This window comes from Vipera ursinii (genome assembly GCF_947247035.1).
Source record: "Vipera ursinii genome assembly, chromosome: 3".
Lineage (NCBI taxonomy): Eukaryota > Metazoa > Chordata > Lepidosauria > Squamata > Viperidae > Vipera > Vipera ursinii.
This window is the reverse complement of record NC_139516.1, coordinates 83,443,581-83,470,735: the sequence shown is the minus strand read 5'-3', so window position 1 is coordinate 83,470,735 and position 27,155 is coordinate 83,443,581. Positions and strand designations below refer to the sequence as shown.

The following is a 27,155-nucleotide window of genomic DNA, read 5'->3' as shown; positions in this document are numbered from 1 at the left end:
AGACCAACCAAGTTTGCTCTTCAATGGCTGTGTGCCGATTTTCACATCTTAAAGACAAGTGTCGTTGACAGCTATGAAATCCCCGCAAGAAGCTATTTTGAAGTGTAGTGGCAAACTCTTTAGAATATTCAAGGCTTCTACGGAATCATACTTGCACAACTGCTGTTATGAAGGTGACCAGAAATGCTATGTTGCCACAAATGTAGATAAACAGCACTGCTTTTTTAAATGTATGGCCCTGGGGGAAGAAGAGGAGGAAAAGAAAAATTGAAGATGTTTACTAATTTAGGAAATGATTAAACACATCAGAAAAAGGCATGTCTACAATTATTCTCAATGGTAGAGGGAGAAGGGAAAGAGGTAGTACTAGAAACTTAATCTGTGGAAAAACAGTACCAGCATTTCAAGGATGATAAAATTAACAGAATTGTTTGAATGAAAAATCATCTGAAAATGAAAATCCTAGCCTAGGTGTGATTCCCCAGAGGCTTCCCTTCCCCAAGGAGAAAAAATATTCATATCCTCTAACCCTATTGTCTTAAAATATAGATTTTAGAAGGCATTTCAATTTGTTTTTTAAAGTACTTGTCTTTCCCGTCTCTCTAACACCTGACAAACAAAGGGCTATGCTTACCTGGGCTTCTATAGAACTTATGGACTGCAATATCTGTATCCTGTCACCTTCCAACACCTCAGCTGTAAAACAGAAGTATAATTAAAGCTACTCTGGAGGAAAGCATTCTTCCTTTCACTCACACACATACTATCACCTTTTAAATCAGTGTTTCTCAACCTTGGCAACTCTAAGGTGCGTGGAGCTCAACTCTCAGAATTCCCCAGCCAAAATAAAAGAAATATCTTATCCAAAAAGATAATGCTGTACATACAAACTGTACAACATACCAGATTCACTGTAATATGACCACCCACCCATTCACTATACAATAAAGATCCATTTAATAGGACATGTTTGAAATTCATTGTTTTTATAGAGAAGGGGAGATGTCTTCTTTCCCTTTTGTCGCATTTTAAGTTTCACGCTGGATGGGATCCAGGAGGTCAGACAAATATAATGACAATTCCACCCTTCACTCCTTTTCTAGATAGCTCTTTTTCTTCGTTCCAGTTTGCAATAGCTGCCCCTTCAAAATGCATATAAGGCATTAAAAAAAATCCTGCCATTTGTTGCACTAAAAAAATAAAATATTGGCCATAATTGCTGTGAATGCCTTCATCTAAAAAACTGGCATATTGCCTCACGTAAAAGTCTCTATGGGCGTGTATACACACAGACATATAATTATAGTTATTAAATATGGCTATAGGAGAAAGAATACTCATGGGCTTAACTGCAACTTAAAACCTGCCCTTTCTTAGCATGTCAATGAAAGGCATTCTGTATGGCATTCTTTGAATGTTAGCACAGTGCTATTTTCTGTACAGTAACTAGCTGTCCAAATGACACAGCATTATAGTTTTCTAGCAGGAGGAGTGAATTAGGATTTCTTTTTCACCTCCTCACCTGAAAAGCATTTGGGATTCCAAAATGCCATTTTTCTCTGTTAATAGAAGCCAATCAATGAATAGCAACATCACAAACTGGTGGAATTCCGTCCCTTGAGTTTTACATCATGATTATTGTGTTTTGCAACACACAAGTTTCTAAACAAGAACAAATATTTGTTCGTATGCATAAAGGTTTGCACAGCAGAACCTCACCTGGGCTAAAATTAACAATACAGTACTTTATTGTAAGAAACAGTAAATATAAGTCTTTGTGTTACAAGGCAACCAAACCCAAAGTACCTCATGATTAAAATATTGAGCTGCCTATTATTTCTATGATTTCTATAGCAGGGCTTTTCAACCAGTGGTACGGGTACCACCTGTGGTACATTGGCACCTAGCAGGTGGGAAACAACCATCCTAGAAAAGTGGTAGCGGGGGAAGGTAATGAGCTGAACTGGTGGCAGCACTGCACAAGCCTGAGCGAGAGACGGCTGGAGCTGCAGGGCTGTCAGGGCTCAGTGGAAGGGCCAGGATCAGCACCAGGCTCCAGCTGGAGCTCGGCGCTGATCCTGGCGCTTCTGAGCCCAGAAGAAGCACCAATCAGCTGGAATGTTGCAGCATCTCCAGGGTCTTGTGATTTACATTCAGATGCTTGGCAACCGATTCATATTTATGATGGTCATAGTGTCCCAGGGTCATGTGAAGTGACCAAAACCTGCTGCTTAGTGAACAGTCACTAAGCAAACTGTTGTAAGTCAAGGACTACCTGTACTTCATCACTTTTTTCGGGGGGTTTTTTTGGTCATGAAGTTTTTGACAGCTTGCTAGGCGACTGGTGGTACTCGGATGTTGCCATATCCTAAAAGTGGTACAATGGGTGAAAAAGTTGAAAAGCCCTGTTCTATAGGAATGTGTCACAGGGAAAAGTGTATGAAGTAATCATGAATTCCAGAAAGCCAACCCCACCCTGCCAAAAAATAAAAATAAAAAAGGACAAAACAATGTTCTTTTGCAACAAACCTTTGCGGATGAGGCAGTAGCCATGTAACTCCAGAAGCACATCAATCCCAACATGCCAAGCTACAAATCCAATCATTGCGGAAGTATCCCATGAATCGGGAAGGTTGAGAGCTGGCAAGTTCATTCCCAGGAACATTGTTACCACTAGTTAAGAACAAGATCAAATTTAGATTCCTTTTTTGAGGTATTCAAAAAATACTGTAGATCAAAATATTCATTCAAATATTTTGTAAAGATGGAATTATGGAGCATTGGGGTATAGTTGCTTGTTTCTGTGGAGGAACTTTACATCAATAGGCTCTGAACACCAACATTTTTTTACCACCTAGCCCACATAAAATCTTGGGAACGATCCCACCATCCCATTTAACCTGCCAGGATGCTCTACTATTTTGGCTTCTCTCTTTGTTCGAGACACTTGAACAGATTTATTTATTTGAGCTGTACCCCAATTTCTGCTCAGACACCAAGTCCCAGTCCTTTGCTATTTTTATTTTCTAAGAATATCTTTAAAGTATATGTGAGGCTCAGAAGCATTGCTGTAAATAAGGCTTTATTTTGCAGGCTGCTAGCTTCCTATTCGTTAAATAATCTAAATGCACTATTGTACTATACTTTCACAGATATAGTCAGATTACAGCCAGAAGAGCAAAATCCCATATATGCAGTGGTGGGATTCAAATATCTGAACAACTGTTTCTCTGCATGGATTTCACTTCCAGAAGTCTATTCTGGGCCTGGGTCTCCAAGGTCCAAAATGGAATTCCGGAAGCAGCATCCATGCACTTCCCATGGGCAATTTTGGGCCTGGGAGGCCTCCCTGGCTCAGAACAGACTTCTGGAAGTGGCATCCATGCACTTCCGGTGGGCCATTCTGGGCCTGGGAGGCCTCCCCCAGGCCTTCAAGGCGCAGAACAGACTTCTGGAAGTGGTGTCCATGCACTTCCGGTGGGCCGTTCTGGGCGTGAAAAAGAGCTAGGACTTCAGCCAGTTTGCCGAAGTCAACCAAAAATTAGCTACCGGTTATGCCAAACAGATGTGAACCGGCTGAATCCCACCATTGCATACATGCATTTCACACCACAGTAGCATTTTTCAATCCGGTGCCTACTAGATACATTGAATGCAACTCCCTGAATTCTGAGATTCTGCTGAATGGAGAGTAGTCAGAGAGTGGTCCAACACATCTGGAAAGCAACAGATTACACTAGAGCAGGGGTAGGCAACCTTGGCTCTTTTATGACTCATGGACTTCAACTCCCAGAATACCTGAGCCAACCAAGCTGGCTCAGGAATTCTGGGAGTTGAAGTCCATGAGTCATAAAAGAGCCAAGGTTGCCTACCCCTGCACTAGAGGAATTTCAAGGTCAATAGAGAGAATAAAAGTGGTTTTTTCCTCTTAAGTGAAATGCAGCTATACATTGAAAAGTTAAAACAGGAAACTCACCAGCTAATATTCTAGCAGTTGTGGCAGCGCTCCAATGTAACCAGTTGAAAAACTGCCTTCTGTCCCCAGAAAGGAAAGAAGAATTCAGTTCTCATTTGAAGGGAAGGAAGGAAGGAAGGAAGGAAGGAAGGAAGGAAGGAAGGAAGGAAGGAAGGAAGGAAGGAAGGAAGGAAGGAAGGAAGGAAGGAAGACAAATGTATTATGCATTTTCATTTAAACATTTATACAATCTGGAAAAAATAGAGTCTGCAGAAAATCTTTGCAAGTTTTCAGGGGCTAATTTCCTAAGATAAAGACACAGAATAAGATGCTTCCACATGTGTTAAAAGAAGTTCCTTTAATGCCCAGTCTGCAAGTCCAAACTGGCTGATAATTCTAGAAGCTACAGTTTGGCATCTAAAGGATACTAAGCTAAATGATCATTTAAATCTTCCAGTAACCTACTAATAAAATATAACATTAGAAACATTTGAGCAATTAAGAATACAGTACAAAAACAGAATACCTTGGTGAGTGTGAAAGGGGTCTGAACGCCGCCATAAGAGGCTGAAAAAGTGCCAGAGCCATCACAGTGCAGCCAAAATAGGGGTGAAAACCTGCTTGCTATATTTTTAAAAAAAATGAATGTTAGTTATAATTAGACTTTATTTAAAAGATTTACTGCACATAGCTGTCCTGCACAGGGCTTTTTTTCTCATAGAACGCTCAGAACGGACTTCCGGCACCTTTTTTGGATAGAACCTTGTAGGGTAGGCAAGGCAAGTTGTATGACGTGTGTGAGTTCCGGCACCTTTTTCTTTTACAAAAAAGCACTGGTCCTGCATCTTACAAACCATAAGCCTGGGAAGCTTACAAATAATAATAAAACTAAAAAAAAAAACATAAAACCAGCATAAGCACCCCTAACACCCCACATAACAACCCTTGGTCTTTAAAGATTTAAAGAAGGTAGGGACCAGCTTGATCACAAGGAGGAAGATGTTCCAAACTTCACAAGCAGCATAATCATTTATTTTTTTCGCAACACACCTATCATAGAACATTAAGCTTTGGATATGCTAATTTATAAAGGACAATTTCCCATGAACAGAATCCTAGGGGTAAGGTTACAATAAGCTCTCTTTTGAAATTGGGAGTTAGCTTTTTTGTAGACCAGCGGCCCACAACCTTTTGGCACCAAGGACCGGTTCCGTGAAGAGTGGATTTTTTCTCTGGACCGGTGGGGACATGATTTCGCACGCTGCCTGCATCCTGTAGATGGGGCTTTGCTTGTTTGCACAATAGGGTTTCTGGCATGCCATGGCCAAATAACGGTCCATGGACTTGGGGTTGGGGACCCCTGCTGTGGAGTATCATTTTAAAAAAAGCACAAAATATAACATTACAAACTAATCCTTGATAGCTAATGCTGGAGAAATATGGAAACTTTTCAGGAGTCTACAACCCTTGATACACCACAAGGCTGGTGTTTCGAATCTTCTAGCATTTTTATAACAAAGGTAGATCATGTATAAGCTTGATTTCAGGACACTAATTCAATTTGGTTTATACATAACTGTTTCTCTGTACAAAACACAATTGTACAAGATATTTTTGTTTTGCCAGAGCAGGAGCTATAGAACTCAGGTATCTTTCTGTTTCATTCCCTAACCTTAACTATATTAGTACTGTTGTTGTTGTTGTTGTTAGTTGTGAAGTTGTGTCCGACCCATCGCGACCCCATGGACAATGTTCCTCCAGGCCTTCCTGTCATCTACCATCTTCTGGAGATATTAGTACTATTCTGAGCTAATTCTGAAAGTCATAGTCGCATTCTAGTCATAAATATATATTTTTCTTGCTTTTATGAAGGATGATGGTCCTCTGAAGGAAATTGCAAGTGAACACAAAAGTCTACAAAATACTTATATTGCCATATACATTCTTGCAGCCAAATATCTCGAGACCTTTGGCGCTGGATTTAATTTTGCTCACTCATATATTGTATACACCCAGGGAGAGAAAAATATGATGTCATTATAGAATACTATCTTGTTTTTTAAAAGGGGGATAAGGCCAGAATACCAAGCCCTTAAAATAAGATTTAAATGACTCTTCTAAGATTTTAAGCAGTTAATTCCAAAATAATCTCATCACTTACTTTACTCCAGCCTCCTCGATATATAAAAGGGAGAACAAAAGCTGAACTTGTGAGCAATATTGTTATTATCATCAAGGAACGATGGATCTATAAAAGTTATATTAAAAATAACATTAAGAGATGCTAAAGAGCAGCCTATTACACATACTCTATTATCAAGAACGTTTGGCAGAAAATTCATTGGTCAAGAATAGAATTAACAAGTAAACTCTTGAATTAAGCCTTTTGTAAGGCTTTACAAATTTGGCTATGTACTCAGGTCTGGGTGTTGGAATGTGTTAAGGCCCCCATTTCCCAGCTTTACTGCTAGTTGATTAACTATCTCAGCTGCTGAATGTACTTATTTTTGTCAGTTTTTATTGGCTTTAGTTGTTTTAACTGTTTTCATGGTTTTAGAATTGTAAGTCACCAGAGTCATTTACAGGCAGCTATAGAAATTGAATAAATAATAAATAATAAATAATAAATAAATAAGGCAGCCCATGAAATTCAATGAATGGCTCACTCGTGTGTGTGTGTGCGCACGCGCGGGCCCACAACCTGCTTTACAGAACCAGTAAGACTTAAGGAAGGGAGCCATTCACTTTATCGTTGCCCCAAAGATGGCAGAGACCATGATACTGGGGTTGTCATGGTTGAAGAAAAGGAATGTAGTAACTGTGAAAGGGATCTTGGAGTCCTAGTGGACAATCACTTAAATATGACCCAGCAGTGTGCTGCAGCTGCCAAAAAAGCCAAAACAGTTCTAGGCCGCATTAACAGAGAGATAGAATCAAGATCACGTGAAATGTTAATACCACTTTACAATGCCTTGGTAAGGCCACACTTGGAATACTGCATCCAGTTTTGGTCACCACAATGTAAAAAAGATGTTGAGACTCTAGAGGGAGTGCAGAGAAGAGCAACAAAGATGATCAGCGGACTGGAGGCTAAAACAAATAAGGAACGGCTGCTGGAATTAGGTATGTCTAGATAATGAAGAGAAGGACGAGGGGTGATATGATAGCAATGATCCAATATCTCAGGGGCTGACACAAAGAAGAGGGAGTCAAACTATTCTCCAAACCACCTGAAGGGAGGACAAGAAGCAACGGATGGAAGCTAATCAAAGAGAGAAACAACCTAATTTCCTGACAGGTAGAACAATTAATCAGTGGAACAACCTGCTTCCAGAAGTTGTGAATGTTCCAACGCTGGAAGTTTATAAGAAGAGATTGGACAGCCATTTGTCTGAAATGGTATAGGGTTTCCTGCCTGAGCAGGGGGTTGGACTAGAAGATCTCCAAGTTCCCTTCCAACTCTTTTACTGTTGGACTATTTTAAATAAATGAATGAAAAGAAATAGTAAAACATTGCTAAACATATTTTGTATACACCAATACAGAACAATGACACTCCACAATTCATTTTTCTCACCTGAAACCAAATCTCTTCTCCATACAGTAGAGTATTAGGCCAGACAGACTTGAAAAACCGGGCAATGATCACCCCTATGCTAACTGTAGTTATCCATCCAATAAACATTAGTGCACCTGAAAGGAAAAAGATACAAGACACTTGCTAATGACTTTGGTTGCAGTGCTGGGAAGCCCTTGCTCTTAAAAGTAAGTTTCCATTTTATTTCAGAATCAAAGAAGAGCAAAAGAGTGTTTTCAAGCCATTTTAGACTGTCCTTCCTCCTTTATTCTACTGCAAGCTAAATTTTTGCACCATACTTTGTTGGCAGAGTCTGAATACCCACAAGATGTCCAAATGGCCCCAAGGATAATATTTCCATAGCATTTTCCTAACTGTCTCTGCAATGTTTTCTGAAGCGTTTGGAATTGAAGACAAAATAAAATAATAATCAAATCTTGAGCTATCTGACCTGTTAAGCAATGACGACTGGACCTCTTCATACGACCCCCACCCCAAGCCATCGAACAACAAGAGCCCCCATTTTGCACCATATACACATTTTAATTGTAAAACATTAAACTTGCCATGGATCTTGATCAGGAATGGAGACCGGGATCCTCCAATATCTTCTAATGGTCCTAGAATGTTATATTTTCCATTTGTTATCAGAGGCTGTTGTTGGTGTTTGTAGATTACATCACCTGTACCTGGGGAAACAATAGTAGATTATGCACTACCAGCAAAGGAAGAGTAAATAACATTATCTCTATGGGTGAAGACTTCAGAACACAGATTCAGTTAGCTTCAGAGATTGGTTTCTTTATGAAGTTCCAAATTTGCTACCCAAAGCTAACCCCTCAAATGCTTCTCAGTGAAAATTAGCACTTCAGTGTATTCCATGTGCTGATGTTATATTGATCCTTTGTCGTGGAAGAATTAACAACAGTATGCAATAATAAGATCATAATCATCAGTATGCCGTTTATCTCTGCTGTGAGCCATTTAGGTGGTGCTATGAAGTCCTGTCTCAATGTCTGAAGGGGGTGGACCAACCTAATGGGTTTGGGTTTGGGGGACCCCTAATTCTGGACACTTTCCATCTCTTGTTGTGGATGGAGTTGCATTTCCCCAAGTAGAACCTGTGCACAATTTGGGGGTCCTTCTGGACTCATGGCTCCTACTGTATTCAAGGGATATCTTAGCACAACTGATGTGCAAGTCTCTGCTCACAATCCCTCACACACTCACACATCCCATGTGGATTACGCAGTGCCCTTGAAAAGTACTGGAAGCTTCAGCTAGTGCAGAATGCAGCTATGTGAGTGGTTATTGTGTGCTCCTCATTCAGCACAAGTTACATCTCTAGTCTGTGAGCTGCATTGATTACAGGTTTGCTTTGGGATTCAATTCAAGATGCTGATGCTGATCATTTATGGTGCAGGTTACTTGAAGGACTGTCTCTCTCCCATTATATCTAACTGTCTACATCTAACAAAGGCATGCTCTACATCACAGCTACTAGGGATGCTATCTGATGGGGCCCAGGAAAAGACCTTTTCTGTTGCGTTCCACCCTTTAGAACATCATCAGCCATGGTGGTGCAGTGGTTAAAATGCAGTATTGCAGGCAACTCTGCACACAGTCAAGAATTTGATCCTGACCAACTCAGCCTTCCATCCTTCCAGGTTGGTAAAATGAGCACCCAGATTTCTGGTGTGGCCTGTCAGCCACCAGAGGACTCAGCAACCGATTCAGATAAGGAAGACAGGAATGGGCACTGGGCCCAGCGTCAGGACCATCTGAAAGCTCCAACGAAGGAATGGAGCTATCACAGCCAGGGACAGAGGCAGAGCCTGGGCCATCCACCAGCCCTCAGATAGAAAGGTTGAGACCTCCATGCCTTGAAGCAAATGAGTCAGGAGAGGAAGATCACATGGGGTCAGTAATGGATCCGCAGGCGCGGTGGAAGCTGAGAACAGGAGAACAGCGACAGGCTATGGGATGGTCTTCGGGGCGGAAGAGTCACCGCTGCAAATGTAGCCCCACCCTCAGTTGCAGATAAAAGGCAGGGGCGGAGATGAACAGGTGTGGGAGACAACCATTTGTCCTCCTGCTGGTCAGCCACTTGTGTTTGGAACTCCTGGTACTTCTCCTTGGAATTTTGCCAGTTTTTCTGTGCTGGAAGTCAGAGCGCCTTCTGAGCATGGGTGTGTCTTATGCTAAACAATAGCCAGCTTGCTTGAAGGACTTTTGGCTGCAAGGATGGTGAGATTGAGAGTAACTCTGGGTATTGGGAGACCCCTACAGGGGAAAAGGGAGCAAGCTCCATTGTTTGGAGGCTGTGTGAAACGGCTGGCGTTCCTGAAATAAAAGGGACGCTAGAGACTATTTGGTGGGTCTTTTGTGTTTGGGGAGCCGGGTCAGAACAGTTGGGGGCAATATGCCGACTCTGTAAACTGCTTAGAAAGGACTGTAAAGCACTATGAAGCAGTATATAAGTCTATGTGCTATTGCTATTACTATCCCCCCAGATTAGTCCCAATCCTACTGGCATCCCATAGGGTCTTAGAGACTTGATTTTGCTATTAGTCTGGGGAACTGGGTATGGATAGTGCCTATATAGTACCTATGTTGACTACTGATGATGGATTTTGGTATGCCTTGACTGTGAACTGTGTTATTACATGGTTTTGATATTGTTCTTACCACTTAAGGTTTTTTTTTATTGGTTGGGTTTTTTATATTGCTTTCAATTACTGTGAACCACACAGAGTCCTTTATTTGAAATGAATGGCTATACAGTATGAATTGAAATAATATATAAATATAATTGTGAATCTCGCTTATGGCTAAGATTTACTTTCTAAATGTGTTAATTTACAACTCTCAGCTTAATTTGCCAGTTTAAAAAAAAATGCTGTTTGGGAATAAGGAGAGTCATAGACCAGGATCTCTAGAAAGCAGCAATCTAGGGCAAACAGCCTGGACATTTCTTAAAAATGAAGTATGAAGACTTGTACGAAATTTCCATTGCTATTCATATCATGAATCTGCAATAGAAAGATCACATATGTACCAAAAGTAATGAGGAGGGGGAAAGGGCTTATTTAGTTTCATATTGATGGCAGTTGCAAGGATGATATAACGCTACAAAGTACAAATCCAGTATGTTAACGATTCAAGGAAGAGAAATGTTTCCTTATCTGTACCTATTATTAAGGCTCTTCCACAACCCCATGAAGACTAATCATGAATCAAGAAGTATTTTTCCTTCGCAAACCTAAACATTAGCTGGCAACAGGTGAAGACCAAGTAATGCTTTGAATTCAGCATGAAAAATATGCCTGATGTGAAACTTAATTAAGTTTTCAGACAGATTTTTTTCCTACAGTTATTTTACCTGCACTGATTTCGCCATCAGCCAGAAATATGTAATAGTTTGCATCCAGATTATATCTTCCTATAGAAGCTGGAAGGTGAATTCTTCTTCTGAAAGAACACTGGATAAGGCCATCAGCCAGTCTCCAAGATATATTCTCCAAAGCATTCTAAAAAACACGCAATGCAGGTTAAACTTTTGCTTCTCAAAAGATAAGCCACCACATATATTGTGATGAGTTCTGTCAAAACTTACCAGGCAGTTATCATTATCAAAGAAAGAACATACCAAACCAAACAAGTTTCATTAGCTGGATTTTATGAAGCAGATAAGAAATATTTAGCAAGACAAGTCACGGCTGCTTCCCAATTAAAAGTTTAGTGACCTTCTCAAATGTCTTCAGCACCATCCTGCTGACGTATAAAAACTTGAATCCTTTTGAAAACTCAAAGGCCAACATATAACTAGAGTGATCATTTTTCAGCAGCCACTTTGGGGCTTGCTAAGCCTATTTGATCACATAATTAAACAAAAACTGGATCCTTCAAATGAACCGATATTGAATCATTCAAAAGACACTGGAAACCTTAAATTACAGTCCTCTTAATTCTGTTATCATCTAGTGTCTTAGGTTTTCTGCAATACCAGTAAAAGCAGGTGATACGCTGGACTTCTCAAGAATCGGACAATGGTTTGTCTAATATTTATTGTTGCAAAATGAAGCCAGCTGAATGCAAACACCTTGACCAAACTAGGGGTCTAAAATGTTGATAGTGCATGTAATTTTTCTTCTGAGAATATATATATGTTCTAAGATGGCGGTGCCTGGAATGGCTGCAGCTGCATTGGCTCTTGAAGGCGAATAGTTTTGGGAGGGATAGTAAGGGCTATAGGCCACATGATCAGGAAGATTTTAATGTGTTTGAGCAACATGGTGGAACTAAGGTAACATACGACATACGACTGACAATCTTTGCTGGCATGGCGAGTTTCTAGTTGTTTTGGAACTGTTGGTGAGACCGTTAAAAGTCGTTGGCACTGTTTGAATTTGTTCTACCAGCAGCAAGATCTGACTGCTGGCCTAGTGATGGATTCTATTGCAAATCAGGGCTGTTTCCAGAGGAGGCAGAGGAGGAGAGGACCTGGAGCTTATGGAGCGAAGGAACTGGATGAGGCTGTCGGCAGGCCCAGAGGAAGAGAGAGAGGCTTTTGGAGGAGTTGGTGGTGGCGGCAGTGTGCTCCAGGGGTGAAAAGAAGCAAGGCCTCTTTAAGGAAAAGGTGGAAGAGTTGGGATCAGAAAAAGGAAAGAAGACGAGGTTGTCAGAATACAAGCTAACTTGAGGGCTAATCCACAGGGAGCCCCATTTCCATCTGTCCTGTTTGCCATCATTCACTCCCTAGAGACTAAAATGGACAATGTGAAATTTGAGCGGGCCACGAACAAGGAGTATATATTGGAGGTGGTGACCCTTTGAGAGCTGTATGCAACGAAATTTCATTTTGATGTATGCCGATTGGTGTACATTCAAAATGACAATAAAGTTATCATCATATATATATATATTTGTTAAGCAACACAATAATTACACAGAACTGTACACAGACATATTAAGTTTAGAATACTCCATTACAGAGTATTACAGAGTACTCTGCAAAATGCATAAAAATAACTGCAGAGGAGAGTCAGGATAAAGTTTCCCCTTTAAACAGCTTAACTTTGCAGTTGTTTTCCATGATGTAAGTTTTCATACAGCAGTCTGGGTTCTGTATGACAAAACAGGACAAAAATCACGAGTCTCCATGGATTTTGTTAGCAAGACAACTTATCCTGACATATGTTTTTACTGTGCAAGGTATTTCGTAACAACATCATTCAGAGTTCAACCCTGTAATAACATGAAATTATAATAGTACCTTCGAGTCAAATTCTGGATAAGATCGCCCAACCAAGAAAGCTGTCTTGATGTCAGCAGAATGACCATTATTAATGCACAGATATGCATCATCACCACCACCCTGGAAATAAGAGAGATTATTAAACTATTTTTTTCACTTTACTTGAGAAGTCTATATGGTCCATATTCAAATTTAGAGTAGGTTAATAATTTAATGCAGCCTCCCCAAGTGGTATCCTCTAAACATGTTACATTAAGCATGCACTTAACATGTTAGCTGTGGTTCAGCCTTTTCATAAATTGTTAATCGTTTTTTATCTCTTTATCCCCAGAACCATACATTTTTTTAAAAAAAAACAGTGCTGCTTATCACTTGTAGCAATATAGCATTTCTTGTCACCTTCATAACAGCATTGTGCAAGTATGATTTTTAAAAAGGCTTGAATTTTGAGAACCATGAGATTTGTACATTCATCTACAAGCATTACTAATTGTAAATTAATCTGGAAGGCTGGAGGAGGATGAGCTAGAGATACATCTCACTGAGGTTTTATTTAGTAGACCCAAGGCTATGGGAATCATTGCATTCCACCTTAAAGGACAAATACAGGTGGCTGAAAAATTGGGTAGAATATAATGCAGGGTTTCATTAAAATAGTTTAGGGACAAATTCAGAAGAAATGAGGCTTAAATAAATATGTACCATTGGTCCAATAAAAAAGGGAGTATGCCAGAAATTATGCAACGTTTATCCTAGTATCAAGAGTTAAGAATTTTCTCAGACCTTGCATGTTAATATATGACCTCCCATAATTGCCTGGGAATTCCCTCTTTCCCATTATTTTCAAATATCAAAATCTCACTGCAAGATTTCCAATAAGAATGCTAGAATCTGAGACTTCGTGACTGCACAAGTTTTTGACACAAGTTAAATAAACGTGTTCATTTAACTTGGACAAAATGCAACTAGAACAGATCCTGTGCTACCCATGGACAACCTTTTTGCTATCTCTGCCTAAAATATCTAACAACTGCTACAAGCTATTTCAGAAAACCATTACATATCACGGGCAGTTCAATAAACAAAATTATATAGGAAAGATTTTGATGAAGACCACCCTTTCACTCGTGTAATAAATGACCACTGGAGTAGCCTCAAAAGGTGCTGCCATTTTTCCAGAGGTCAGAGGACTTACTAACCATCCATTGATCATGAGATAATGCAAAGGCAATATAGCCTTCACTGGGACCGCTCATTTCAATCCATACTGAGTCCTGATCTTGCTTGAAGGAGAGAAAGAAGCAGTTGTTGGCTTTAGGGTCACAGTGTGTTGGATTTCTCACACAGAACTTGCGATCTCCACAGTCTGAAGAATTGAACTAAGGAGAGAAGAAGCAAGGTTGTATTATTCCACACACCACTGCTTGAGAAATAGGGCATTCTCAGAGCATCAATAACTCAGTTATAGGATTTAAGGGAGATACGTTTCCCACAACAACAAAGTTCTATCTATTGATTAAAAATTGTGGCCAAAAATACCTTTGTGGCTCTAGGAAGAAGAACCATTTGATAGATGAGAAATAACAGGGAAATACAAATGCCTAACTAATCATGTGAAACTAGAATTTTGTTAAGTGGGAAGTAAAATAAAATCAAGAGAACAGCTGGTGGCAGAGGGATACAGTTGTCAATGGTTTTCTTACTTACAACTAAGAGAAAGATTTGAAGTAGATAAAGAAGTTTATGTTTTTGTAAGACTGAATTTGAAATAGAAGTGCAAACAGATGATGAACGTGTAATTGCTAAAATGTGTAAACTTTTGTTGAAATTTGAATCATATTGTGAAGCATGCGGATGACATAGCAGTGGTGGGTCTTATCCAGGACAATAAAGAAGATGCTTATAGGGAGGAGATGAAGGCTCTGGTGGACTGGTGCAATAAAAATAATCTGGTTCTGAATGTTAATAAAACAAAGGAGATCGTTGTTAATGATACAGAGAGTGGTAAGGACAGCTGAAAAGATTATAGGAAGCTCGCTTCCCATTATTCTGGATACTGCTTACAATTGCTATGTGCTTAGAGCTCGAAGCATTGTTAGAGACCCCACACATCCACTTCATGGTCTGGGAGGGGGTTTCAAAGTATTTCTAGCAGGACTACTAGATTCTGCAACAGCTTTGTCCCTTATGCAGGAACAAATTTGCAGGATTCTTTTTTCTCACCATTTATATGTAAACATCCATACTAGACTGTGTTGTTTCTCTGTGTCATATATGTGTGTGTATGTGGGTATATATGCATAATCTTTTGTCACGTTTATGCAGTGTATATTGGAGGTGGTTAACTTTTGAGAGTTGAATGCAATGAAATTTCATTTTAATGTATGCTGATTAGTGTCCATTTAAAGTGACCAAGCTATTCTAATTCTATTCTATTCTATTCTATTCTATTCCTATTCTATTCTATTCTATTCCTATTCTATTTCTATTTCTATTCTGCACCCACAAAATAGCTAGAAAATTTCAAATACACACACTGATTCAGTAGTTTTAATAATTAATATACAATTGAGACCAGAGGTTTTCCTTTTGGGATTGAAGGACAAATCCCAATCAGCACTTTGTTCTTATACATGATAATTGCTGCAAGATTATTGTATGCACAAAGATGGAAAATTCAGCATTTTACTCACAATAGAGGAGTGGTTGGTAAAGATGATGGAACTTGTTGAGATAGCTAAACTGACTCGAATATGAAACAAGGAAAAACCAGTACCTATTTATTGCTGACTGGAAACCCCTCATGGACTTTTTGCATAAAACAATGGTTTAATTAATTAAATTATAGAAAGAAGAGAGTCATGTTGTAACCACAGAGGTAAATTTGTAACTGTACTGATAACATTATACTTACATATTGTAATAATATATATTATTATATTAGTACTTATAATTAGAAAGTACTAGTTTATATCTTTCTTTTCTATTTTTCTTTTTTTGTTGCTGCACTTTTAGCTTTCTTTTCCCCTTTATTTTATATTATTTATTTTATTTTATTTTAATCCCATTTATATCCCGCCCTTCTCCGAAGACTCAGGGCGGCTTACAATCTAAGCACAAATCAAATGTGCTTAGCAATAGCCTTCATTCTATGTACCGGTATATGCCTGCTTATTAGGGCTTTCGGGGGGCCCCAAGCGGCATTATTACAAAGTCAGCTAAAATTATATTTTGAAAAATGAAATCTTTTATCTTTTTATATTTAATTTAATCAGTTTTGTTTTGTTGTTTCAATTCATTTCTTTTCATATTAAAGCATTTTTAAAGAGTTCATTTTTCTGGCAATTATTATGCTCTAAGCCTCAAATCCACAATTTTGTTGAAGCCAGATACATGACATCACAGCAATAGAAGTCTATAATTTAGGATGCACACTACAATTACAGTCTTATCCTAGTCAGACACTTAATTGTACAATACAGATGTATTCATTCTATAGAACAATTAAAGGCTTTTTAAATCAATGCAATTACTAACTCTATACAGGTTAAAAATGCACAGGGGGGCGTTTTTTAAGAGGACAGAATTTTGTTCATTCGGAAAAAAAGACTAAAAGAAATTATTTTTTCAAAGAAAAAATTTAGACAGCCATAACAATTATCTTGCCATATAAATTAAGAAAGAAAGAAAGAAAGAAAGAAAGAAAGAAAGAAAGAAAGAAAGAAAGAAAGATATAGACAGACAGACAGACAGACAGAGTCAATACCTAACCCACACCTAAATCACTTCCCATTTAAACCACGACATTTGAACCACTGTATATGGACATATGCTTGAAGATCACTTGGAAACTTCAACTGGTCCTGTATGTAGCAGTGTGTGCAGTTTTGAATGCTCCATATTTAGCCCGTATTACACTACTGCTGTGTGAGAGCTGCACTGGCTTTCAATTTATTTTGGGGTGCAATATAAGGTGATAGTTTTTACCTTTAAAGCCCTGCGTGGTACAGACCATGTAATTTAAGATATTTCCTCTTCTCAATGACATCTAACCCTCCCTCCATTTTGGATAAGGATGAATGTGCCCCAGTTCCACTCTTTTAAACATTGCCATCTGGTGGTGGGACCTAAAAAGCTCGTTCTTTCTATAGCAGCACCTCATATATCACACAGTCTCCAATTGAGTTATGGAGGGTCCCTACAATCTCTGCCTTCCGGAAGATTGTTAAGACCTGGCTTTTCTCTCAGGTGTTGAGCTAGGAAGGGAGATGAACTCAGTATTTCTGTTCTTGAGATGCAGTGTTAAGAGTGCCCGATGACAGGTTAGAATTTTAATTTTATTGTATTTTTTTTGTTCGTATACTTGGTTGTTAGCCACCTAGGGTTGTTTTATATAAGGTGAGCAACCATATAATTTTTTAAGTAACTGAATATAAAGGAAAACTCTAGAATTTTTAAGTGTATAACTAATAAATGATAAACCGAGAAGTATAAGAGGTAAATAACTGTCCTAATCATTTTATGAAGAGGAATCAATATTATGGCATCACTGCTGGAAAGTACCTATTAAATGCAGTTGTTGATGGTCCAATAAAATGTTACTGGATATGGCCAACAATTAATATAATTAAGTTACAATTTGCAATTCAAAGTAATACATCATTTGAGCAAAATCTGTCCAATCAAAATCTTTATATATGTTTAATAAAGGCTGTTTATTTATTTATTTTAATGCCTTCAGACTTACTTGTAGGAGAGATGAAAACAAACAGACCTCTTTTGGTAGGGAAGCTTATAACCTTGGAGCAGCATCTCTCTTAAATTCCTGTCATATTGATCTCTTATTATGACAGGAAAGAGAGAAGACCCTTCCCCAAAGCCCTGAACTCCAGTCAGCCCCATCTGGAAACATGACGTTTTGCAAAGAACCTGTTCGCATATGACATATCCCACTATGGGCTCTAGACAGCATTTTGAATTGTATCCAGAAACAGATCAATGGCCACATCAATGAACTTTCCAACTTTATAACGGGAACCACATACAGAATGCACTAAGCAATACAGTAATTCAAGCAGGATATAATTAAGGCATGCCTTGCTAGGGCCAGATCCAATATCTCTAGGAATGCATGCAGTTACACACTAGATTTAGCACACAAGCATACTTCTGTTACTGAAAGCTGAGCAAATTCAGGTCCAAACAAGGAATGCTCCAAAATGCAGATTTGAACCTTTGAGGAATTTGTAACCTTCACCTAGATTGAATATGCTGAGCTGCATTTTTTCATTAACTTATTTATTGGGTGTAAGTGCTGCTCTGGGTACAGCTGAGTGAGTGTAGTTACAGTATCTGACATTTGTAAATCAAGTTAAACGTAAAAATTGCAATATCTAATAAAAATGCAAAATCTTCCTAATAAAAACATCTAAACATGCCAAAGCTCTAGACAGTCTCTCCCAGTTTTATTCATTTACTTATATTAAAAAGTTGTATGCTACAATTCAAAGTTTGGGCAATACAAAACCATAATTAAAATACTGAGATAGGATCTCCAAACATCACCTGTTAAAGCCATTCTTCCAGGAAGGGCATATACTCTAAATATTGTATGCCTCCTAACCACTCTGAATCTTGACCCAAAAGGGTTTAAGAAATTCTCTCCATTCCAAACATTTTGGAGCCAAGATCATAATCATAATCATAATAGTAAAGTTGGAAGGGACCTTGGAGGTCATCTAGTCCAACCCCCTGCTCAGGCAGGAAACCCTATACCATTTCAGACAAATGGCTGTCCAGTCTCTTCTTAAAAACTTCTAGTGTTGGAGCATTCACAGCTTCTGGAGGCAGGTTGTTCCACTGGTTAATTGTTCTAGCTGTTAATTGTTCTAAGATAAAAATTATACCTTCCAACCAGTACTTATGTGTCAGAATCCATTTATATCATATTCATAAATGGAATGTTTCAAACATTATTCCATGGATTCTGCCATCTCCCGAAGAGAAGAGGATAGATGTGTATTGAACCGGTATTAGGCATTTCAAAGGAAAGGAGAAGCCTTTTGAACTGGGGAAACAAAAGGGGGGGCTAGCATCTGGCTTTTGTCACGGAAGACAGCAATAAACATGAAGGGTCCTAAGTTCCTTTTTCCCACGAGATGGATGATACGAGAGAAAGGATGGGGGACTGACCAAATGGGGTTAAGGGGGGGTTAAGCCAGGAACTCTTTATAAGGGTTTACTTCATGGGAATATTAAGTCCTGTCTCTTTTCCTACAACCAAGCATGTCATAGTAAAGATTCTTTTTGGAATAGATTTGACTCCAAGAATTTTGTCTTCCTAAGACGTGGTTTGGGGTGGGTCCCGACATTATGTTTGTAACTGCTATGAAGAAGTTTTGAAGTCATTTTGAAGCTATTTTTCTTTCATGCTTTTTTGTTATTCATTTTTATTTTTACCCTTTTATAATCTTTTTCTATTTCTTCTTCTATGTTTCAGTAGCTTTTAAACTTTTTTGTAAAATCTTCTTTTAATAAAAATATTTATTAAGAAAAGATAAATATAACCCATGGAAACAAAAATCCAAGAGTGCCATAATTTTTAAAAGTGAGAAGTAGTCCTGAGAAAAGCACTTTAAGAAACACTGAACTAGAGAAAGCTTATGATAAAGCAAATAAGGTTTTGCAAAAAGATTTATTCATGGAATGTATAGACCCCTCAATACATTAGCAATACTTTAGGTGTTTTGCTATGTGTAAGAAAATGCAGCAATAACAATAATAACAATCCATTAGCTCATTATTACTTACTGGTTGGCTTAGGGAAGAGACAGGCAAGGATGCTGGAATGGCCCAATTAGTAGGCATCATTGTTGTCAAAGGAAGTATACTAGGCTGAGAAATCTTAGGACCAGGAATTTTTACCCAATAGATACTGAATGTTTGTACAACTGTGAGTCTGTGAAGAGACCAAACCTGTTAGTTACAATCTGAACTGTAAAGATATCCTAACACAGATGTACAATATTTTTTTTAAAAAAATCCCACCAAACTTCCATCTAAATTAACCCAGAAAATTCAGCATTCATTCCTCTAAGAAGGCTACCCATTCCTGAGTTAGTTAAATTTTAATTCCTAATTAAAAAGTGGTAGGAGGACTAACCATACCCAATACCTGACAGAGGCAAAAGTCCCAAGGATTTATACATATTTATAGCAATTGTTAAAGGAAGAGACCATATCCAAACTTTGTGGTATTTATTCTGCAAATCTTTCAAGTTTTTGAAGTGTATTGCAGATGATCAGTCTACAGAGAAGCTAAACTAATGAAAAAAATCTTCCTGATATCTACATACTGTTTATACTAGTCTTCAGACTAAATAGAAGCTCTGAGACAGCTACTAATTACCTAGCAGCAGTGGTTCTCAACCTGTGGTCTGCAGACTCTGGAAACGTCAGAATATAGAATAACAGAATGGGAAGGGACTTTGGAGGTCTTCTAGTCCATCTCCCTGCTCAGGCAGGAAACCCTATACCATTTCAGACAAATGGTTGTCCAATCTCCTCTTAAAAACATCCAGTGTTGGAGCATTCACAACTTCTGGAGGCAACTTGTTCCACTGGTTAATTGTTCTAACTGTCAGGAAGTTTCTCCTTAGTTCTAGGTTGCTTCTCTCTTTGATTGGTTTCCATCCATTATTTCTTATCCTGCTTTCAGGTGCTTTGGAGGATGGGTTGACTCCCTCTTCTCTGTGGCAACACCTTAGATATTACAACACTATTATGTCACTACTAGTCCTTCCTTTCATTAAATTAAATATATTTAATTTAATTTAATTTAATAATATTTATATACCGCCCTTCTCCCTGAGGACTCAGGGCGGTTCACAGGGCAGAATAAAATACTAAATACAAACGTTAAAACAAGATTAAATAATTGCCCATATTAAAACAGTTGGAATCAAGTTCTAAAACGCAAAGTTAAAATTAAAACACAAGAATAAAAACCCCACCAATCCCCATCAGGCTAGGCCGGCTTGAACAAACAGAAACGTCTTGAGATCGCGACGAAAGGAGCGAAGATCGGGCGCCATCCGGAGCTCTACCGGTAGCTGGTTCCACAGCTCCGGAGCGCCCACAGAGAAGGATCTCCCCCTGGGGACCACCAATCGACATTCTCTGATCGGTGGCACCCTGAGGAGGCCCTCTCTGTGGGAACGCACAGGGCGCAGGGAGCTTGATGCCGGCAGCAGATGTTCCCCAAGGTACTCCGGCCCCATGCCATGAAGGGCTTTAAACACTGTTACCAGTACCTTGAATCTCACCCGGAAGACAACTGGCAACCAATGCAGCTCACGGAGCAGCGGTGTAACGTGGGAGTATCGGGAGACTCCCAACACAACTCTCGCGGCTGCATTCTGTACCAGTTGGAGCTTCCGGGTGGTCCTCAAGGGCAGCCCCATGTAGAGAGCGTTGCAGTAGTCTAGACGAGAGGACACGAGCGCATGAGTGACCGTGCACAAATCATCCCGGCTAAGATAGGGCCGCAACTGGCGCACCAGGCGAACCTGGGCGAAGGCCCCCCTAGTCACAGCTCCTATATGGTCTTCCAGGGTGAGCCGTGAATCTAGGAGGACTCCCAAGTTGTGAGCCCTATCTACGGGGGGTAATAGTTCACCCCCCATAGCCAAAGGTGGAACATCCGAATAAACCTGGGATGAAGGTATGCAAAGCCACTCAGTCTTGTCGGGGTTGAGTTGGAGTCTGTTCCTCCCCATCCAGACCCGAACCGCCTCCAGGCACCGGGACATCACGTTGAGGGCATCACTGGGGTGGTTTGGGGTCGAAAGGAAAAGTTGGGTATCATCAGCGTACTGATGATACCCAACTCCAAAGCCACGAATGATCTCACCCAGCGGTTTCATGTAGATGTTGAACAGGAGAGGCGAGAGGACCGACCCCTGAGGAACTCCACAAATGAGAGACCTCGCGGTCGACCTCTGTCCTCCTGCCAACACCGACTGCGAACGTCCCCGGAGATAGGAGGAGAACCACTGTAAAACTGTGCCTCCCACTCCCAATCCCCTGAGACGCCGCAGCAAGATACCATGGTCGATGGTATCGAAAGCCGCCGAGAGGTCTAATAGGACTAGAACAGAGGAATATCCCCTGTCCCGAGCCCTCCAGAGATCATTCACCAGCGCGACCAATGCCGTCTCCGTGCTGTGCCCGGGCCTGAAACCCGATTGGTACGGGTCTAGATAATCCGCTTCATCCAGGACCAGAGGGAGCTGATGCGCCACCACACTCTCAACAACCTTCGCAAGAAAGCGAAGGTTGGAGACAGGACGAAAGTTGTTTAATACAGCTGGGTCCAAGGCAGGCTTCTTGAGGAGAGGCCTCACCACCGCCTCTTTCAAGACGGCGGGGAAGCAACCCTCACTCAAAGAAGCCGATATAACTGCCTGGAACCAGCTGCGTGTCCTCTCCCGGGCTGCATAGACCAGCCAGGAAGGGCACGGGTCCAATAAACACGTGGTGGTGCTCAGCCTCCCCATGATCCTGTCCACTTCATCCGGAGTCACAGAATCAAACTCCTCCCAGATGATATCGACAAGACCGCCAGTGTCCTGATCGTCAGACTCTGCCCAGTCAGAGTCCAGACCGGTCCGAATCCGAGCGATTTTGTCCGACAGATGTTGGTTAAACTCCTCGGCACGACCCTGCAAGGGATCCTCCCTCACCTCCTGATTTAGGAGGGAGCGAGTCACCCTAAACAGGGCGGCCGGGCGATTATCTGCGGACGCGATAAGGGTGGCGAAGTGGTTAGACCTCGCCTCCCTTATCGCAGCGAGATAAGACCTAATATAGGCTCTTAGTCGCAATCGGTCGGATTCGGATCGGCTGGACCTCCAACCGCTCTCTAGGCCCCGTCTCCGACGCTTCATCTCCCGAAGCTCCGCAGAGAACCATGGAGCTCGACGGGATCTGCACCAGGTCAGGGGCCGCAGGGGTACAACTCGGTCAAGAGCCTCAGTGGCCGTCCTTTCCCAGGCTTCCACTAAGGCATCTGCCGAGCTGTGAGCAAGGGAGGCAGGTGGGGACCCCAGCGCTGCCTGGAACCTCTGGGGATCCATTAAGCGTCTGGGGCGGTACCATTTAATTGGTTCCAAACACCCACGGCGGGGGGTGGCAAAACGGAAGACCAGCCGCAGGAGATGATGATCGGTCCATGACAGGGGCATAATAATTGGAGAGCCCCCACCAAGATCATCTAACCACCGTCCAGATAAAAAAACTAGGTCAAGGGTGTGGCCTCCCTCATGAGTCGGTCCCGAAATTACTTGCGTCAGGTCCATGGCCGTCATGGAAGCCATGAACTCCCGAGCCAACTCAGATGATCCTCCCAGCGATGGTAGATTGAAGTCCCCCAAAACTATAAGTTTCGGGAACTCAACCACCAGCCCAGAGAGGACATCGAGCAGCTCAGGCAGGGCTGCTGCTGCGTGACTAGGCGGAAGGTACACCAGCAGCAAGCCCAACTGCGCACCAGGGCCGCATCTCAAAAAGAGAGACTCACACCCGACTATCTGAGGAACAGTGGCCTCCCGCGGACACAAGGTCTCCCTCATAACAACAGCCACACCCCCACCCCTACCCTGAGCCCGAGGCCGGTGCAGCACCCGGAAACCTGGTGGGCAAAGGTCAACCAGAGGAATCCCGCCCTCTGGGCCCAACCAAGTCTCCGTGATGCAAGCCAGGTCCGCCTGCTCACCCTCGACCAGATCACGAACGAGAGGAGCCTTATTAGAGACGGACCTAATATACCCAATTCCAGCAAGTGTTCTTTATATGTTTTAGCCTCCAGTTCCCTAATCATCTTTGTTGCTCTTCTTTACACTTTTTTACATTGTGGCGACCAAAGCTGGATGCAATATTCCAAGTGTGGCCTTACCAAGCCATTATAAAGTGGTCTTGATTTATCCCTCTGTTGAAGCAGCCTAGGACTGTGTTGGCTTTTTTGGCAGCTGCAACACACTGCTAGCTCATATTTAAGTGATGTCATCACAGGAGGTCCACAAAGGCTTGAAAAAAAGTTATGATTTAAATCCTGAGTTACAACTTGGAGGTCTGTGGCCATGGTCTGTTACCACAAAAGGTATTTAAAGGGGGTTCTATTGGATTCAATCTTGGTTTAATTTGAGCTGAGGCTCTTGCCTACTGCTCTGTACAAATAAGACAGGGATTCCTTATAACATTGATATGTAAAACTGAAAGGTCATGTAGGACTTTGTCAACATGATATATTCAATTTAGACATTTGCATATTATTTTACAGGCCATACATATTTTTAAAGGAATACATCCAAACAGCCAAACAGGAAAAATATTTTACTACACTTACAGAAATTGTATTTTCTTTGGTGCATCTCTAGGAGCAATCCAATAAGCATCCATATGGTTTTTCTTAGATTCACTGGTGTGACTAACAGCTGAGTTCTACAAAATACAGAAGCCCCATTTTAGCATTATATAATGGCTGGATTCATACACGGCACTTTATCAAGCCATTGTATTAACAATGGCTTTCTGAATAAGCCATAACCACTTGAGTGCCAACAATGCATCAAGTCAGGAAGTAAAATATATGACTTAGTAAATGTATGAACCAACTCAATAATTAGGTTTATAAAGCATACTAAACTTCAATCTAATAATAATTCATGATAACTGGTTCACAAATACTAAGCCATAAGCTTAGAATGTTGTATGAATGTAACTTTACAGTTTAAAAACCAGAGTTTATTGTTTAGCATTATACATAAACCCAATTGTGACAGGCACAGCTTAAAATAAAATAGACAGCCATTAACAGAAACCTAACAAACCACTTTATGACTTATCATGATGTAAATCCAATTATTGCAGTGCCAAACAACTTTACTGGAACAACTAGGATTAATGTATGAGCAATCCCATATGAAAGGCAGTCTGAGTTCCTACATCATAAACCATTTAAGGCAATAAATTTATGCATCAGGAGTTTTATTCTGCCAAATAATGGATTATGTTCTCAAATGATTTACCTCAGCTTTTAATTTTAAAGATTTCAGTGGCTCTCTGCTGTTACATATTTTAATATTTCCTTTTTAATGGTTCTTTTATTTGAAGGTGCTTTTAATATTTTATTATATTTTCATATTATAGCCTCTAGCCTACATATTCTCAGGTAAGCCATCCCTACAAAGAGTTGTGTTACTCAGAGGCAAATTGAGGAAGCAGCAAATCATGTTTCATTGTAATGTCCCAAAGAAGGGACTGCCTACCATCTGTTTAAAATTTCAGCAACTTGAGGATTTGTTATTAACTGAACCCACAAGAAATCCATCAATATTATCCATTTTGCACATTGCTCTAGAATTTGAATATGTCCATCAAAAAAATGCAGAGGTATTCTGAAGTGTTAACTGATATTTTTTTAAAAAGCATACAGGGAAGGATATATAAAAACATGGCAATACAGTCTACTAAGAGCTACTAACTTATTCTGCATCAGATAACCAGTAGAGGGAACCCTAATATTTAAACATAATCCATAAAGGAAAAAATAGTCTATAAAGGAAAAAGTATTATTAAAGCATCATTAGTGTTGATTAATTCCAATATAAAACTGATGCAAATATAAAAGAGTAATTTAAAGCAAAAGTGTTAAGAGTGCGTCCTACATTATTTACTGCTCAAAATCTAGTCAAAATTGGTTGGCAGAAGCATTTTCAAGATTTCCCTACCTTTACGTGTCCACATTTAAGGAGCTGAGATCGTCTCCGATCAGCTAATGCAAAAGAACCAATGGCCGGGTCTTCCAAGCGGTCAGCATTGCGAGCTTGTAGCAAAAAGCCTTCAAATGTAGGCCCAGAAAAACTAACTAAAATCAAGAATTTGAGAAAAGGAATGAAGATGAATCTCAGTTTATTCTGGCAACAGGAGCAGGCCTCAAACTGCCAGGTATGTGTGGACTTCAACCCGCAGAATTCTCTTCAATGGCTATGCTAGCTGTGGGAATTATAATACAACTAGAATATATTTAAAATACAGTGTGAAACCTGGAACAATGTTACCTTGTCATTTTATGTTTACCACATCGTTTGAATGTTACATAGTCACCCTTTTATTTATTTATTTTTAAAAAACCAGACACTATAATCTGAAACAAATTTCAGTTACAGAACCTGAATTAAGACAGACAAGATGGCAGCTGCCTAGAATGGTAGCATGGTAATTTAGAAAACACTCTTTGAAAATCGTATGTGCCAAGAAAGTAAAAGTGACATAGCTACCCTAGGCTTCCTCTGGAAACAACCCCATCTTTAAGAGTGGAAAAAACAGTAGAACCTATTATCAATGTTGTTTATAGTTATACTCTTGCATTAGGAATGAACCATTAGGAACTCAACCTGGGCCCAACAAGTCATTCCAACTCACTAGCGAAAGCTAAGCTATAACCAGCATTTCAACTACATCTCTGAAGGAGACAGCAGGGGAAAAAATATTTGTCAAATTTGAATGGCTGTCCATCCTACCAAAAAAATAATAAAATTAAAAATTATTAAATTAAATTAAATAATTAAATTAAATTAAATTAAATTAATCTATGTGCAGCATGCAGCACAATTAAAAAAGTAAATATATAAATGTTCATATTAAAAAATATACTTAGTCCACGAGATTTACGACCAAAACTGAGCCCAAAATTTCTGTTGCTAAGGGAGACATTTGTTAAGTGAACTTTGCCCCATTTTACAAGTTTGCTTGTCACAGTTATTAAATGAATCACTGCAAGTTGTTAAGTTAGTAACTTGGCTGTTAAGTGAAGCCAGCTTCCCCACTGACTTTGTCAGAAGGTCACAAAAGGGGATCACATGACCCAGAGACACAGCAACCATCATAAACATGAGTCACTTGGCAAGCATCTGAATTTTGATCACCTGACCATGGGGATACTACAATGGTCATAAGTGTGAAAAACGCTTATAAGTCACTTTTCAATGCCTTTATAACTTTGAAAAGCCACTAAATTAAACATACGTAGAGGACTACGAACATATAACAAGCACAAAAACATGAGAAGATGATGTTAGCACCATAAGAGAGCCATGGCAAAAATTCATACCTTTCACACGATCTCCTGGCTTAAATTCTGTCACATTCACTTCAATGGTGTGCTTGGGGAATTCTTGAGGTGATTCCCCATGAAAAGGCAACATGGAGTCACAGGATTCATATACTTTTCCATTTGGGTAGCCAGCTGATTGATCAGAAAGGCAGGCGAGCAGCCAAGCAATAAAAGTTATTCTGGAAGACTTCAT

At 40.1% G+C, this 27,155-nt stretch overlaps 1 protein-coding gene across 1 annotated transcript; it reads right to left on the bottom strand.

Annotated features, from left to right (window-relative positions):
* Positions 1-145: 145 nt before the first annotated feature.
* FRRS1 (ferric chelate reductase 1) lies at positions 146-27,155 on the bottom strand (the record flags this gene model as incomplete). The annotated part of the gene is made up of 15 exons (XM_083357377.1): positions 146-238; positions 635-696; positions 2,530-2,673; positions 3,977-4,035; positions 4,482-4,579; positions 6,117-6,203; positions 7,533-7,648; positions 8,099-8,215; positions 10,915-11,062; positions 12,808-12,909; positions 13,989-14,168; positions 19,600-19,747; positions 24,194-24,288; positions 25,578-25,714; positions 26,960-27,155. 15 exons carry the CDS (start codon positions 27,153-27,155, stop codon positions 146-148), a joined length of 1,782 nt encoding a protein of 593 aa, XP_083213503.1.